At 52.9% G+C, this 16,164-nt stretch overlaps 1 protein-coding gene across 1 annotated transcript in view; it reads right to left on the bottom strand.

Moving 5' to 3' along the window:
• KIF24 (kinesin family member 24) overlaps positions 1–16,164 on the bottom strand; it is a 47,015-nt gene continuing 30,851 nt past the window's right edge. The window contains exons 6-12 of the mRNA XM_004600382.2: positions 13,687–13,808; positions 12,751–12,856; positions 9,824–9,895; positions 6,282–6,391; positions 1,910–3,967; positions 881–974; positions 1–459 (exon numbers count right to left, since the gene is read on the bottom strand). Of these exons, the coding sequence (XP_004600439.2) occupies positions 319–459; positions 881–974; positions 1,910–3,967; positions 6,282–6,391; positions 9,824–9,895; positions 12,751–12,856; positions 13,687–13,808 (2,703 nt within the window). The 3' untranslated portion in view covers positions 1–318. The remainder of the gene's footprint in view (positions 460–880; positions 975–1,909; positions 3,968–6,281; positions 6,392–9,823; positions 9,896–12,750; positions 12,857–13,686; positions 13,809–16,164) is intronic.

Raw genomic sequence — 16,164 nt, 5'->3', positions numbered from 1 at the left:
CATTCTCAGAAGGAAACCGATTCACCCGCGCCCTGCCCACACTCGGCACCCTCCGCAGGTCTGGAGTAAGGCACAGAATTAGCTTTCTATAGAGCATAGCGTGCTCTTCAGCTAGTAACCTCTAGCTTACCACCGAGCACCCCCAATTCTGATTCCCAAATTAGGAGGGGGTTGATTATTACCACGGACAAAGGGTAAGACTCCCTCTGCCTGAGGAAAGGGCTGGCCTTGCTCTGCATCTCACAGCGCTGCTCCTGCTTGGTGCTGCAGGCTGGCTGCATCCCCAGGCTCCTGCCTCCCCCCGTTGGTCTGTCCAGCCTAAGATACCACCGTCCTCTTGGGGGCTGTGGGCAGCCTGTGGCAGGCCAGGTACAGCTGCAGCTGGCTCCTCAGGCTCTGGATGCACTTGGATTTCAGAGCCATGATTTCATCCAACTGGACCACAAAGTCTTCGAAATCCTGAGGAAGGAAACGGGACAAATGCCGGGTGGGTTTTCTCGGCTGTTGGGAAGGTTTCGGAGCTCAGCCCCTCCCCTGGGCTAGTCCCAGTGGTGCGGCAGTGGGGGTGTCTCTGGATGGAGACACTGGACGGAGAGGACAGGCAGAGCGGAGGGCCTGGGGAGAAGACCTTGGCCTTCAGGTGTTAAGTCCCCGGCCGGCCCAGGGAGGGCCCCACCAGCCATTTGGGAGACAACTGCGAAGGACAGGCTGAAATTCCCCAGCCTGTGGTCCTCACACCCCCAGGCCTCGGTGCAGGGGCCTTTGGGGGGGGTCCCACGGCCTCAGCAGACAGGTCCCATACAGAGCCACGGCCTGGCGGGGCCAACACTCTGGCCAAGGGAGTCTGACGGCCCTCGGGGGCCCAGACAAAGCCACTTACGTGGGGAGCCAGGCGGCTCATCAGCGTCTCCTCCTTGAAGCTCAGCTCGGCCATCTCATCCAGCTGCTCCTGGTGAGCTCGGATGACCACCTGTCTGGAACCCCAAAGGAACGCCGTCATCCTCTCGGCCTCCCATCCAGGAAGGGGGGCTTCCTGGGGGCAAGAGCTGTTTCTAGGCCAAGCGCTCCCTCTGCCAAAGCAGCCTGGGTGGCAGCGGTCTGTCGGCCGGCCGCCTCCCCTCCTCTCCCAGCCTCGCCCGGACACCAGCAAGACACAACAAGCAAGAGCCTAGGGGAGAGATGGCTCTGGGCGCTGCCCAGCTTCCCTGCAGGGGGCTCAGGGCTTGGGCACCGTGCCATCGGCGCACTCAACTGCAGTCTCCCCATTTCCCCAGAGCAGAGGGGCTTGGCAAGCAGTGGGGCGGTGGCCTTTGGTTGCCCCTACCCCTTGTTCCGGGCCCCCAGCATCACTAGCCCAGACAGTATCAGGCTGATGCGCTGGCCTTGCACGTGCCATCACACGGGTCCCTGAGCAGCACCAGGGAGTGGGCCCCAGGCACTGGTAGGTGTGCCCACTGCCCCCACCAAGAATAAAGCCACGTGACCCCCGGGGCAAAGGGGGGTACGGGTCCTTGTGCACCCTTCATCAGTCATGGCCCCAGCCCAAGTGCAGCAGCTACCAAGTCACCTCCCAGCTTCCCCCAGGGCACGGGGGCCACAGCAGGTCCCCCCTGCCCGCCTCCTCCTCCTCCTCCCGCTTCACAGGCTGCCTGTCCTCTCCTACTGGAAAGAGCTGCACAACCCAAGCTGCCGGGTTGGGACAGGCTTGCAGACGGGACAGATCCTTCCAGCACTCTAATTTCGCTGGGCTGAGGTGCCACAGGCCCGTCTCAGAGCGCTTTACGGAGTGTTCTATTGGGGAGGCGGGGGGGGGCTGGTTTCTGGAAGAAGACTCGCCTCACATCAGTGCAGCTGAGGTCCCTCTCCCTCTCCCTCTCCCCTCCCCACCTCTCTGGGAGAGTGAACTTACTGCGCATGTTCCAGGGAGGGCCGAGGAAGGGTTCCGGTGCTCCTGGGAGCACGGGTGCAGGCCAGCGGAGAGCCTGGTCTCGCCAAACTCCTGGGGACCAGTTCCTGTTGGAGCCACATAGGGTCCTCACCGAAGCAGGGTGACCTGATGCAGTCTGAGGACACGCCCTGTTCCCGCCAGCTGCGCCCTGCGGGGCACACGCTCTCCTGGACCCATGGCGGCAGGGCCTGCTCCCCACTTCCTGCGGGCAGGCTAGACCCTCGGGGAGGGAGGCTGGCGAAGGGTGTTCCTGGGAAGCCCCCAGAGCTGCCCACTTCCGTCTCCTCCACATCAGCATCGTAGTGCTCGCTTGCCACGAGCTCCTGGGGAAAGGGCATCGTCTCCCGGCTCTGCCCAGTGGCCCCGAGGTCAGCCTCCCTGGCAGGGGGTTGGTGGCGGATGGGGGACGGGGACAGAGCGGGAAGCTCGGCCCCAGGTTTGTTGTCAGGAGGGGACGAGGAGAGCCACAGGGACCCCGTGGCCCGGGGCACTGGCAGGACTTCCTCCTGGTCCTCCGAAGACGCGATGTGGTCCTCTGGGTGTCCCCCTGTGTCTGCAGTCAGGAGACTGTGTGTCGCCCCGCTCTGGGCGCGCTGCCGCACGGGAGAAGCCCCCTCATCGTCAGGATTCTCCAGCAGAGACACGGTGAGGGGAGCCATCAGCCCAGAGGCGTTCTCTGAGCAGGAGCCGAGCTCCCCTCTGGAACCTTCTCCCGGGGAAGAGTCGCTCGCCAGCACTGCTCTGGCCGCTGGAGCGGGGCTGTCCTCGCAGGCCTCTCTCGGAGAGGTGCTGGCTCGGTCCCGCTGGTCTGGGGATCCCGACGTGGCCATGTGGGACAGTGAGAGGGAGAAACTGTCCTCGTCCAGGGTCTCATGAGGCTGCTCGGCCCCGAAGGTGTCCTCTGTGGGGGCAGCAGCGGGGGTGCCTTCGCCTGTGCGGCTGTGCCCCGGGGCCCCCTGGGGGCAGCTCGGCTTCTCTACCGGGGTGCCCCTGGAAGGCGGCCCTGAGGAGGGGGCGTGCCAGTCCCAGGGCGCCTCCCCGGGCTCGAGTGCGGCTCCTCTGGGGCTCCTGGGGCCCCAGCAGTCCAGCCAGGCGCCCTCTGGCCTGGGGCTGAACGACAGACCCTGTGGCCACCGCCGGCCGGCCAGCGGGCCCTGTGGCCCGGGCTCGCTCTGGTGGAGGAAGAAGGAGTCTCTGCTCTTGTCCCGGGGCTCCTGCTTGGGGCCCCTCTGGCTGGACAAGTGGGAGAAGGAGTCTTCACTGAAGTCGCTGTCGTCGGGCTCGTCGGCGGGGGTGCCCTCGGGGCTCTCGGGGTAGCGGGCGGCGGGCGGGGAGGGGGCGCGGGGGTGCAGGGGGCCCGCCTGGGCGCGGTACTGGCACAGGAGCTGCTCCAGGGGCTGGTAGTGCAGCTTCTGCTGCAGGAGGGGCGGCCGCTGGAACTGCTGGTGGTAGAGGCGCAGGTGGGCCTCCCTCTCCTGCTGCGGGGGCACGCGCGGCGGGGCCTGGCCGCAGGACTGCTCGCTCCGGAACACCAGCTGCTTCTGCACCGGCCGCACGGGCTGCACCTTGCGGCCCTTGGCGGGCAGCTTCCCTGGCGCCGGGCCGCGCCAGCTGGGGGCTCCTGGGAGGCTCCTCCCGGGGCAGGGCGGCGGCGACTCCTCGGCCTTCTTTTGGGGGAGCTGTCCGCCGCGCGCGGGGGCTTTGCCAGGGCTGCCGTGAAGGCTCCCCTCCGGCAGAGGACTCGCTCTGGGGCCGCCTCTTTTCCCAGGGGCCTTTGGGACAGCAGCGAAAGGCACGTTGGGAGGGTGACTGGCCAGGGGCGGGGCCTTCCCTCTGGTGGAGCCGGAGGCCACTGTGAGGGGTGGCTGCAGGCCCAGCTTGACTTTTTTGGGGGAACACTTGTCCCCTGGCAGGGCCCCGGGGGAGCTCTGGATTCGTTTTGGAGACATGCTCCCGGATGTCCGACTCCGGCTGGACACAGCGGAGCAACACTTCATGCCTTTCTTGAGTTCTTTGACCCTGCAAAGGACAGAGGCTGGTGAGGAGGGTTCCCTGCCACTCGGGGCCTGCTTTCCTAAGCCCGTGGAGCAAGGCATGACAACGGTTTGGAGTCTGAGCTCCCCGGGGAAGAACAAGGAACTGGAGAGAGTCAGCAGGAACTAGCCCTCTTTAGCTGAGCCAGGGGCCACAAGCACTGACAGCCTGGGACACCCCCCCCCCGCCCCCGCACGTGGGGGCAGGCTGGGGGCAGGCAGGCGAAGGGTCCACTCAGGAGCCCCGTCTCCTGATGACCTGCTCTCAGGCTTTCCTGGAAAACCTTCCCTCACGGCCGCTGGGCACTTCAGGGAACAAAAGCCTGTTGAGAGAAGCAGCCACTTGGGGGAAGTGAAGTGTCTACTCATTGCCAGGGCTTCCCACCTGAAGCACAAACAGTGGCAAATTCTTTTTCTTTATTTTTTGGTTTGTTTTTGGGCCATACGCAGCAGTGCTCAGGACCTGCAGGGATCCTTCAGGAATCACTCCTGGCAGTCTCAGCGGGGACCATATGTGGTGCCAGGGATTGAACCCAGGTCGGCCACCTGCAAGGTCGGCACCTTGCCCACTGTACTACTGCTCCAGCCCCAAACAATTCTTGATTGCTGGATTGCTGGATCCGACCCTAGTTACCTAGTCACCAGTTACCGGTACCCACCACTCATCCCACAGCAGTACTCTCCGCCAGAGGTTTCCAGACATCACCACGTGTCCCAGTGGCCCAAGCACCCCTCCAAGGAACGTAGAGAACCTCGCTTGACTCCGTAAGGGAATCAGCAAGCACAGAACCTCTAGCATTCATCAGGTCTGCGCTAGGCCTGTCAGAGTTCCACGCCACAGTATTTTTCACTCTGTGATACACAAAACCCCGTAAGAACACATAAGACTTTTGAATAACAAAGAGACATCAAGGAAAGGTGTGGCTTTCCGGTGCTTTGCAGTTTGCCTTTACATTCCCTGGGAGGAAGCAGCCTTTCTGCCTGGGTCTCTGAGAAAAGACCCTGTCCAGTGTTTCGGTTTTAACCCAATCCTGAGTTGTAAATGCTCCCTCTAGCTACTTCTGAAAACCAAGGCGATCAGACACAGACACTTGATTTAAATCTTTTCGATCTGAGAGGAAAGGCAGGCTGGTGGCAGCGCTAAGCAGAGTGTCACAGGGCATGGTTACAGAGGACAGGTGAAGCTTGAGAGACTCAGCAGGGCATTTGTTCAAGAACAGACAGAGGTGCCCCGGCAATTCCAGATTGTTCTAGGCTACTTCTTGTGACAGAACCTAAACATTTTACACTAAGAGAAAAGCACCAATGTTTCTCCTACTAAATGATTCCAGAAGCCAGAGGGCTAGAAAGAATCTTTTTGTTTTAAGGTCAGACCCCCAGGGTTCGGGGACCATATGGTTCTGGGGATGGAAACCAGCCCCCCACAAACAAAGCATGCCCTCAGTCCTTTGAGCTACCCCAGCCCCAGTCAGAACCTTAAAGTGATTTGGTCACCGATGTCTCCCAAATGTACTCACCCTATTACAAAATCACTCCTGCCACTGAATTCTCCTGCCACAAACTGGGATTCAGCTAGAACTTCATTCATTTATTTAATTTGGTTCAGGGCCCCAGTGGCTGTGCTTAGGGCTTACTCCTGGCTCTGTGCTCAGGGATTACATAGGGCTCAGTTGCTGGGTCAGCTTCATGCAAGGCAAGTGCCCTGACCGCTGGACTATTGGCCCAGCCCCCTCTTCACATTCCATCATATAACAAGGGAAGCCTCCTGGAGGAAGTCTGTGTGGGCGCCTATCAGTACTCTGCTGTGGAAGTTAACACTGTGAGAGTGGTCCTGATGTGCCAGGTGTGGGGCTGGCCCCTTCTCCTACGTCCCCTCACTGATTCCACACCACAGTCACAGGAAGTGGGCGTTCTCGGAGAAGAAAACCATGCCGTGAGAACTCAAGAACCTGGGGCTGGAGAGGCAGCTCTAAGGTTCAAGTTTTCAAGTTCCAGCCCTTCTTAAAGACTCAACTTATTCTCTGCCACACTCTGGGCTGGTCTCCTCAGGAGCTAACAGCTCTGAGTCCACCTGACTGTGACAATCAATCAAGGCTGAGGCTCACGCAGAGAAAACCCCAGTGAACCTTCTGCTCCAGAGAGACATTTCATCTCCTTGCACCAGTCAGGGCCACTGACGGAGGAGCTGTCTCCGGACACTAACGGAATGACCGGACCCCATTCTTCCCATCACTGACCCCACACCCCGATCACAGCAGGGTCCCAGCCCCCAGGATGGACGCCCCAGCCCAGTGACTCACCGGTCAGCATAGCGCAAAGTATTCAGGGTGTGTTCGGTGGCCATGTGGCTGGGTGAGATGTTGGCAATCATGCAGGTTTTGGCATCACCGATGAAAGAGTCCTTGAGGACCTGTCCGGAAGAGGAGAAGGCGGGTCAGCAGAGTCAGTCTGCTAAGGGGCATCATAATTCCTTACTATATGCAGGGAGTATATCGTGCCTACCATAAAAAAGCAATTTGCAAAAGAAGAAATAAAAATGATCAATAAGCATATGAAACTTTACTAATCAAAGAATAAAGTAAATCATGAAAAATGAGCATTTTTTAGCCACAGGGTGAGGCTGACTAAAATCCCATCCTGGAGAGGGTCTGAGGGGTGGGTCTGAGGGGTGAGTCTGAGGAGGAGGGTCTGAGAGGAGGGTCTGAGGGGAGGGTCTGAGGGGAAGGTCTGAGGGGAAGGTCTGAGGGGAGGGTCTGAGAGGAGGGTCTGAGGGGAGAGACTGAGAGGAAGGTCTGAGGGGAGGGTCTGAGGGGAAGGTCTGAGGGGAAGGTCTGAGGGGAGGGTCTGAGGGGTGGGTCTGAGGGGTGGGTCTGAGGGGTGGGTCTGAGGGGGAGGGTCTGAGGGGAAGGTCTGAGGGGAGGGTCTGAGGGGAGGGTCTGAGGGGAGGGCCTGAGGGGAGGGTCTGAGAGGAGGGTCTGAGGGGAAGGTCTGAGGGGAGGATTTGAGGGAAGGGTCTGAGGGGAGAGTGAGGGGAGGGTGGGGGAGAGTCTGAGAGGAACGTGAGGGGAGGACAGCTCTTCAAAAGGTTTGCCCACTTACCTCACCAGCCTGGAATTAGTAGTTTTTCAAAATTAATTAGGGACATATTATCTGGGAATGAGAAATGTGTTTTGGAAAATAATAGGGTCGTTGTCAGAATCAAGATCAGCCTCCTATCCGAAGGATTTCCTAGGGTCAGGGGCCTAGGTCAGACGTTCGCCTGACATGTGTGAGGCTCTTCAGGCCCCAGATTACCAAAAACCATTAAAGACCCAAAGGGGCCACAGAGGTGGCACAGTGGGTAAGGCCTGGCATGCATTTGACTTGAGTTCAATCCCAAGAGCCTCCGGACTGATCCCTGAGCACAGAGCCAGAAATCAGCCCTGAGCACACAATGTGGTCCAAAAACGAGGAGGGAGGTGGGGGAGGCAGGCCTGGGCTGCTGACTGAAATCATGTTCAAGAAGACACACTCTATGCCACAGATCAGTTTTTTTATTTTTTTCCCCACAGATCAGTTCTGACTAGCTACACGAACTTTTGCCCTCTGCTCTGCAGTGCAGCTCTCCCAGCGGCCCCGAGTGACCCCTGTCAAAGCACAGAGACCCCGGCCTGGAGCGCACACTGCAGGCCGACTCCCGGGCGGAGTGGGGAGCCCCACAGTCAGATGTCCTTAGAGGCTGATCTGACAGCAGACAAGGTTTTCCATTAAAAATGCAGCACGTTTCATGACAGAAAGACAGAAGGGAAAAAAATGACCTGGTTCCACCACTCAGAATAATTAGTTAACATTTGCATAATTTTCTGTACAGTTTTTTCTCATTTCATAATTTAAATTATAAAAACAGCAAGTGATCACACCTTACATGAATTTATAATGTTAGAATTCCACCTCTGCCTTCATTTATTATTCACTGCATGTCTCCTATATGAACTGCTTCTTTTGCATCTTACTAGACTATTCTCCTCCATGTGACTACGTATATGTGAAGGAAAAAAAAGTTTAAAATTTCAAAAGAGGGGCTGGGAAGACAGTAAGGCTGACCTAAATTCATTCCCAACACCAAGCCCACCAGAAGTGATCCCAGAACTGCAGAGCCAAGAATAAGTCCTGAGGAATGGCCTCCCCGGCCCCACTCCTTCAAAAAAGTGTAAAAATCACAAAGGAATAGGGCAGAGACATACTGCAGGGATTAAGGTGCATAACTTGCATGTCTCTGACCCCAGCTTCATCCTCCGCACCACATGGTCCCTGGGCATTGCTGGGTGAAGCCCAGGAGCCCTGGGGACCACTGATACAACCCTGAAGGCCACAGGCACCAAGGGAGGGGGGCAGGTAATCCCTGGTACCCCAGGGCAGCATCAGATCCTCAGGTCCTTCCCACCGGTTTTGAGGTCACAACCAGCAATGCCCAGGGTTTACCCCTGGCTCTGCACTCAGGAATCATTCCTAGTGGTACTCGGAGGACCATATGGGATGCCGGGGAGATCGAGCCTGGGCTGGCCCTGTGCAAGGCAAATGCCCTACCCGCTGTACTATCGCTCTGGCCACATCCTCAGGTCCTTGCAGTGAACTACCATCAGGATAACTGAGAATCACCAGGAGGGAAGCCTGGGCCTCTTAGACAATACTTAAGGAGTAAATTTTTTTTTTTTTTTAATCACACCCAGCAATGCTCAGGGGTTACTACTGGCTCTGTACTCAGGAATCACTCCTGGCAGTACTCAGGGGACCATATGGGATGCTGGGAATTGAACCCGGGTCAGCTATGTGCAAGGCAAACACCCTACCTTCTGTACTATCGCTCCAGCCCCAGGAGTAAATTTTTTCTAAAAAGTAAATTAGAAAAAAAATCACAAAGGCAGGACTGGAGAGATAACACAGCACGTAGGGTACTATGAAGCTGACCCAGGTTCAATCCCCAGAGTCCCATATGGTTCCCAAACTCTGCCAGGAGTGATCTCTGAGTGCTGAGCCAGGAGTAAGCCCTGAGCACAGCTAGGTGTGATCCCCCCAAACAACAACAAATCACAAGGCAGGGAGTAGAGACAGCTCAACGGGCCAGAAACGTGCTCTGGACTCTGGCACCAACCACATGGTTCCCTGAGCACTGCTGAGAGTGGCCCAAAACCAAATAAATAATCAAAAACACCCAAACCAAACCAAGACAAATCACGTAGGCAGTGATGACACTCCTCTAGCTAGTATTCTCACATCACCAGACAGCTCAGCCATCTTTTCCATCAGTGCATGTCAGAAACCAATCTTGCTCTTTATAAATGCAAGGTTTTATCTCAAAACACTGATCTAATTATGTCTTACAGTCAAGAAAATACCAATGACAGTGCTACTACCTCCTTCAAAAGCTCAGAGACTGGGCTGGAGTAGTAGTACAGCGGGTAGGGTGCTGGCTTTGCACATGACTGACCTGGGTTTAATCCCCAGCACCCCATACGGTCTCCCAAGCTCCATGAGGAGTGATTCCTGAGTGCAGAGCCAGGAGTAAACTCTGAGCACTACTGGTATGACCCCCCAAACCAAACGAAAACAACAAAAACAGAGACCTTACTCAATCAAGTTTTCTTTTCACTGGAACTAAGAAACTTTGGGAAGGGGTCAGGCTGGAGCTGTTGCCTGCAGAGCACCCTGAGCTCAGATGCCTCAGTCCCTGAAGCAATGGACTACCCTTGCTCCGAACCCCAACACCATGCCTGGAATCAATGCTGCCTTGCTGGCTGGCACCGGATGTTCTGTAAAAGGAGGAACCGATGAGTGAGAGCGCAGAGCTCCCCTGGGATTTTACCTGAGTTAATTTACTTTGCCGGAATGGAGTGTGGGTGTGCTCCTGATCCAGTGCTCGGATGCATTCCTTCAGCTGCAGAGAGGGAGAACAACAAGCACATCAGCTATTGAATATTAAGCACAACGAGCCACAGGCTGGAGTTTCTTAAAAACTTCACACTCAGGTAAGCCTCCCAAAGGAAATCAACAAGGATGCCTTAGGAGCTTCCTGTCGATAAAGAAAATCCTAGACTAGAAAACCTTGTCCTACTTCAGCTGTGCCAAACTTAGCATTTGTGGCCCAATGGTTAGCCCTGGAATGGGAACAGACCCACTCAAGGTCTGTCCTTTAGCCCCTGAGTCCAAGCTTAGAGCTCTCCGCTCTCACTCTCTTCCCAATCACCCCCGATCCCACCCTACACACACACACACTACTACTGAGTGTACAGGCAACAGCAGATTAGTCAGAAGTGGGCAGGAGGAATTCCAGAGTCAGAACTGGGAAGAAACTGAGAAATCCCCTACGTCTTGGCCCTTTCAACCCCCATTTTATGTACTAGGAGAGGAGCGTTTGGACTCTACCTAGCACTGCTCAGAGGCTACTCCTGGCTCTGAACTTGGGGAACCAGATGTGGTGTGGACTGAACGAGGGTCTGCAGAGTGCCAGGCAAGTGCTTTAACTTCTGTACTATCTCTCTGGGTCCCTCATCTCCACTTTAATTATTTTTGGTTTGCGGTCACACCTGGCAATGTTCAGGACTTACTCCTGGCTCTGCAATCAGGGATCATTCCTGGCAGGGCTTAAGGACCATATGGGATGCCAAGAATCAAACCTGCAAGGCAAGATCCCTACCCACTGTACTATTGCTCTGGCCCCAGTGATTATTACTTAACATTACTAATTCAGGAGGTCATTAGGCCTATATACTGAGTAGAGAAAATAAAGTACACTAATGTTACTAGGGACTGGAGTGATAGCACAGAGGGTAGGGTGTTTGCCTTGCATGTGGCCGACCTGGGTTCGATTCCTTTGTCCCTCTTGGAGAGCCCGGCAAGCTACCGAGAATGTCCCGCCCGCACGGCAGAGCCTGGCAAGCTCCCCGTAGCGTATTCGATATGCCAAAAACAGTAACAAGTCTCACAATGGAGACATTACTGGTGCCCGCTTGAGCAAATCGATGAACAAGGGGACGACAGTGCTACAGTGCAATGTTACTAGACTAAGAATTCTAGCACAGGGGCCAGAGTGATAGTCCAGCGGGGAGGGTGTTTGCCTTGCACACAGACGACCCGGGTTCAATCCCCAGCATCCCCTGTGGTTTCCCGAGCATCGCCAGGAGTAATTCCCGAGTGTAGAGCCAGGAATAATGCCTGAGCATTGCTGGGTGTGACCCAAAAAGAAAAAAAAAAAAGGAATTCTAGCATAAAAGAGAAATAAAAATTTCTACAGAGATTTCAATAAAAGTCCTGAAATCTTAATTTTGAATTAATTCATTAGTAATCCATTTATTAATCATTAAAGTTGATATATTTTTCTCTTTCAAAATATACAGGGGGTGGGGAGTCTAGGTGGGGAAGGGAACACTCGGACACTATTTGAGGGAAACTGACACTCGGGTGGAGAGTACAGTATTGAAACGTTTTATGTATGAAACTTTGCTGTCATTATTAAGCTTGCCCTGTGTGCACCGACCTAGGTTTGAGCCCTGGCAGCAAATCTGGTCCCCTTAGCAGACAGAGTGCAGAGCCAGGAGTGACCCCTGATCAGGCATCACTGGGTGTGGCCCCAGAACAAAAAAGAACCAAAAAAGAAAATGTTGAAGATGAGTCAGGAGCACAAGGACATTACCAAAAACTAGCAGGGGCGAATAAAGATGATACAGGAATATGCCTGAAAAGGCTTCCACTGGCTAAAGCTATGCTGTTTACAGTCAGCCTGGGGTTTGACTTATTCCAGCGACACGCCATTTGATTACCCTACCTTGATAGTATGATTTAAAATTAGGGGGATGAATACTTCCCACCCTCTTTTTTCCTCAGAATTGCTTTGGCTTTTTGTGGAGTTTTATGGCTCCACACACATTTAAAAGATGTGCAATTTAAACAGGAAAAAAGAATATCATTACGCCGAATTTATAATCGTATGAACAAAAAACTGACTCATGCTGGAAATGACAGAATAAAGGGAAAGAATAAAGCATTTATCTCATCTTCTCTGCTATTTCAGGAAAATCAGAAAATTGAGGGTAATTATTTCCAGATAATAAATACGAAAGGAATATCAGACTTGGATAGGACTGGATAGTAAAGAGATTAGGCTTTTGCATGTGGCCAAGCCCCTTTCAAGTCCCTGGCACCACACTTGGTTCCCTGACCACCATCAGATTGAACTCTGAGCACAGAGCCACGGAGAGCCCCTGAGCACCCCCACCCCCACCCCCAAAGAGAACTAGAGTGTCAATGTTTTGGGTGTGTGGTGCCTATGTGAGCTCATGTGCAGGACCACTAAGGCAGAGGGTGTTGTGTGGCCCCCCCAGAAAACACCGCAACTAAGTGTGTGTGCAACATCCAGTCGATACAACAATGAAGGAAAGGGAAGGGGGGGTGTGTGGGGGGAAGACACTTGAAAAACACAGAAACCAGATGAAATGAATCTTAATCACATTCTTTGGTTAACTTGATACACCCCAAAATACTATCAGCATGTAGTCAATATTAAAAAGTAATGAGATGGCTTTTGTTTTTGTTTCGGAGACACACTTAGTGGTGCTCAGGGGTTACTTCCTGGCTCTGCACGCAGGAAGTACTCCTGGCAGTGCTCAGAGGGATCATATGGGATGCCGGGGATCGAACTTGGGTCAGTCACCTTTAAGGCAAACGCCCTATTCACTGTACTATGGCTTCAGCCCGTCCGATGTTTTTGTAAGCTCAAGGTTTCAGACAACTTACAGCCAAAAGACTCTGGTTTATTTCGGCACCTTCCATCTTTGTCTGTCTGTCTGAGTCCCTGGCATCTGCTGCTCTTTCACTGCCAGCCAAGTCGATAAAAGAGATCCTAGAGAGAAGACACAGCAGGGATGACTTCTCTGGGACATGGACTGACTTCTCTCTCGGTCAGTATTTTGTGACTGCAGGAAGAAATTAATACTGGCCCATCCTCAGGAAACAAAAAACATTATTGTCAGCCTTCCAGAAGTACGGCAAGATTCTGATCTGTCAGCTGTGGCAGGCACTGTTCACTCAGGCACTTCCGTTGGGTTTCCATCATTTGTGAGAACGCATGACTGAAATTAATAAAAACATTCTTCCCATAAGGCTAAATGACCACAATGCAAATCACTTAGGTGACCACTTAGATAATTAAATAGAAACTTTTGTGGGCTGCTTTCCAGCCCCCCCGCCCCCCAAAGAAGAAAGAAAGAAAAGACTCATTACTCAGAGGTGTGATAGGCTCATCCATCAGCCTGGCAGAGTTTGCTAAGATAGCACCAGAAGAGCAGTGAATGGATCCAATTGTCTTATGGCTTCTTTCAAGAAGGATGGATTAATTTTCTTTCTTTTTCTTTTTTCTTTTTTTTTTTTTTTGCCTGTACACTCTCTGAGAAGTGTTTCCTGCTATTCTTCTGCTGACACTGTGTTTCACGTTAGCAGTAATCAATGTCCCTTTTAATAACTTAGGGTTGACCAACAATAGGTCATTACTTCATTGTTAATCAGCGGATGGCACTTTCGTCCAGTGATTTATTTCAGGGCTAACAACTCTACTCCGGATCCCTGAAATAAAGAACTCCATGGCGGCAGGGAGTCCTGCTGTGGATAACATGTATTTCAAAGACACATTAGGGAAAGACGGACAATGCAATTCCCTGCGTATTCCCAGCTCACCTGCCAAACGTCCTCTTGGCTGAATCCTTGATCTGTATCTGGATGACAGCATGGGAGCGGGAGGAGTCGGCATTAACTCCAGTGGCCCCGGTGCTCCGCTCCTTGCTGCCTTTCAGGATCACCTGAAGAGAAAAGCCACAGGGTGACTTCCCCATGGAGTAAACAAAGCCCTCTGGCTCCAAAGAACTGGCTACAAGCAGGAGAGGCTAGATAGATATATAACTTTGTCAGTACACTCTTAGTTTTTCTCCCCCTCCATGTGGAAAGCTGCCGAAACACTAAATCATGTGGAATAAGTACCCAACAGCAATGAAACAATGTGGAATACTAATCTTGGGAGAGAACATTCAATAGCTCAAGAGCTAATTTACTTCTTGATCTCATATGCTCTTTTTAATATCTTTGATGGATTTAACCTGACTGAAATCCCCAGGGCATAACTTGGCTCCAAAGCAAAGTCCCATAATCCCCATCTATCTTAGTAACTGAAACAAAGGACCGAAAAGTGCATCATGGAATGACTGATCACACCCACCTGTTCTACCAGAATGCTGTCATAACGACAGCCAGGCCTGATGCGTAGGAACATGAAAGTGATGAGTTATCACAATTTTCATAAGCTCATAATTTCCCTTGAGACCAGTGCCCCTCCAAACTGGAATTGAAAAAAAAAAAGTGGGTCCCTCAGGAGATGGGTATGGGAGAAAGGACTGAACTCTGGTCACTGGGAGCAGTCACATAGTCACACATCCTCAACATGGGTAGAGGGAGAAAGTGCTGTTTACTGAGGTTCAAGAAGGTAAAGAGGGGCTGGAGTGATAGCACAGCGGGTAGGGCGTTTGCCTTGCACGAGGCCGACCCAGGTTCAAATCCCAGCATCCCATATGGTCCCCTGAGCACCGCCAGGGCTAATTCCTGAGTGCATGAGCCAGGAATGACCCCTGTGCATTGCCGGGTGTGACCCAAAAAGAAAAAAAAAAAAAAAGAAGGTAAAGAACATTAGATATATTATTTGAGAGTCAGAGAGATGGCATAGGGGGCAAGGTGCTTGTATACGGCTGCCCTGGTTTGACCCCTGGCACCACATGAACCCCCAGCATCACTAGATAGAGTATTGGAGATCCCTGAGCATCACCTGGTTCGGCCTGGATAATATCCCCGAACCACAAGGCCTAAGCAGCACCACATCCTCAGGCCCTAGCATTAAACTGTGAGCCTAGTTAGTAGTGGCTCCTGGGTCCCTAGGTCCCACTAGGAGCATCCCCAATATATATTGAGGGCCAGAGAGATGGCTCAATGGGCTGGGCAGCATATAGGTATATATGTCCAGCCACATGCAAGACCCTGAGTTTGATGCCTGGCACCATGAGATTCCCTAAGCACTGCTGGGTGAGCCCTGGTGGTCCCTGAGCATTCCCAGGCCAGACATCACGGAGGGTGCCTCTCCCCAGCACTACCGGGTGTAGCCCCTATAAAGGTATTATTTGGCAGAATCTGCACAACAGCTTAATGTGAGATAAGTGTGATTATTATGAACAGCTGACAGATGAGGAATACTTAGAGGCTGATACTCACCAACAAATGTAATATGACAGTCAAATTCTACCAAGTAAGGCACTTAATGACAAATTTAGTTATTTTGCAGCAAATTACAATATGGATGTGGTATTTCATTTTTCCTCAATCTCTCAGAGTTTTAATCTGACCATAGTAAACAGAGCCTAATTTGCGAATTAAGTGTCCAAAGAGTCAAACTCCAACAGGAGGCTAAGCTAACAATTCAACAAGAGGCAGGTTACTTTCTAAGAAATTCTGACAACTAGGCGCCCTCTGCCACTTCTGTTGAGACCTAGGAAAGCTCAGAGAAGCCTGAGGGCCCAACTATCAAGGAACTCTAGGGACTGGCAGGAATTCAAATGATGGCCTTGAGGTTCACCCCCCAGGGAAGTTCGAGGAGGGTGGCTTCTGGGGTTCTATTCTAAAGTTCTGCATAGCATTTTCACTACACCATGTTGTACTCGGTACCCGTGAGTGCTCAGAAAATCTACTGGAGGGGCAGACTTTCCTGACAAACTACCTTCTGGGGAAGGCAGAAGGGAATTTCTGGCCTTTGGTTCAGTTTCCTGAACTTCAGTAATGGCCTGCGATCACTATGTCTTTCAAAAACTGGTAAAAACCAGTTAAGGGGCTGGAGCAATAGCACAGCGGGTAGGGCATCTGCCTTGCATGCGGCCGACCCAGGTTCGATCCCCAGCATCCCATATGGTCCCCTGAGCACTGCCAGGAGTAATTCCTGAGTGCAGAACCAGGAGTAACCCCTGTGCATCGCCAGATGTAACCCCCCCCAAAAAAAAGCAAAAAAAAAAAATTACCAGTCAAACTCTGAAAAGAATCATACAAACCTTTTCTATAAATGACAATCAACTCAAGTAAGCAGAGAGGGAAATATGTGAATTTAGATTGAATGTAGATAGCATC

The sequence above is a fragment of the Sorex araneus genome, chromosome 1 (genome assembly GCF_027595985.1).
Source record: "Sorex araneus isolate mSorAra2 chromosome 1, mSorAra2.pri, whole genome shotgun sequence".
In the NCBI taxonomy this organism is placed as follows: domain Eukaryota; kingdom Metazoa; phylum Chordata; class Mammalia; order Eulipotyphla; family Soricidae; genus Sorex; species Sorex araneus.
The sequence above is the reverse complement of the archived record's forward strand: the minus strand, read 5'-3'. Positions and strand labels throughout refer to the sequence as shown.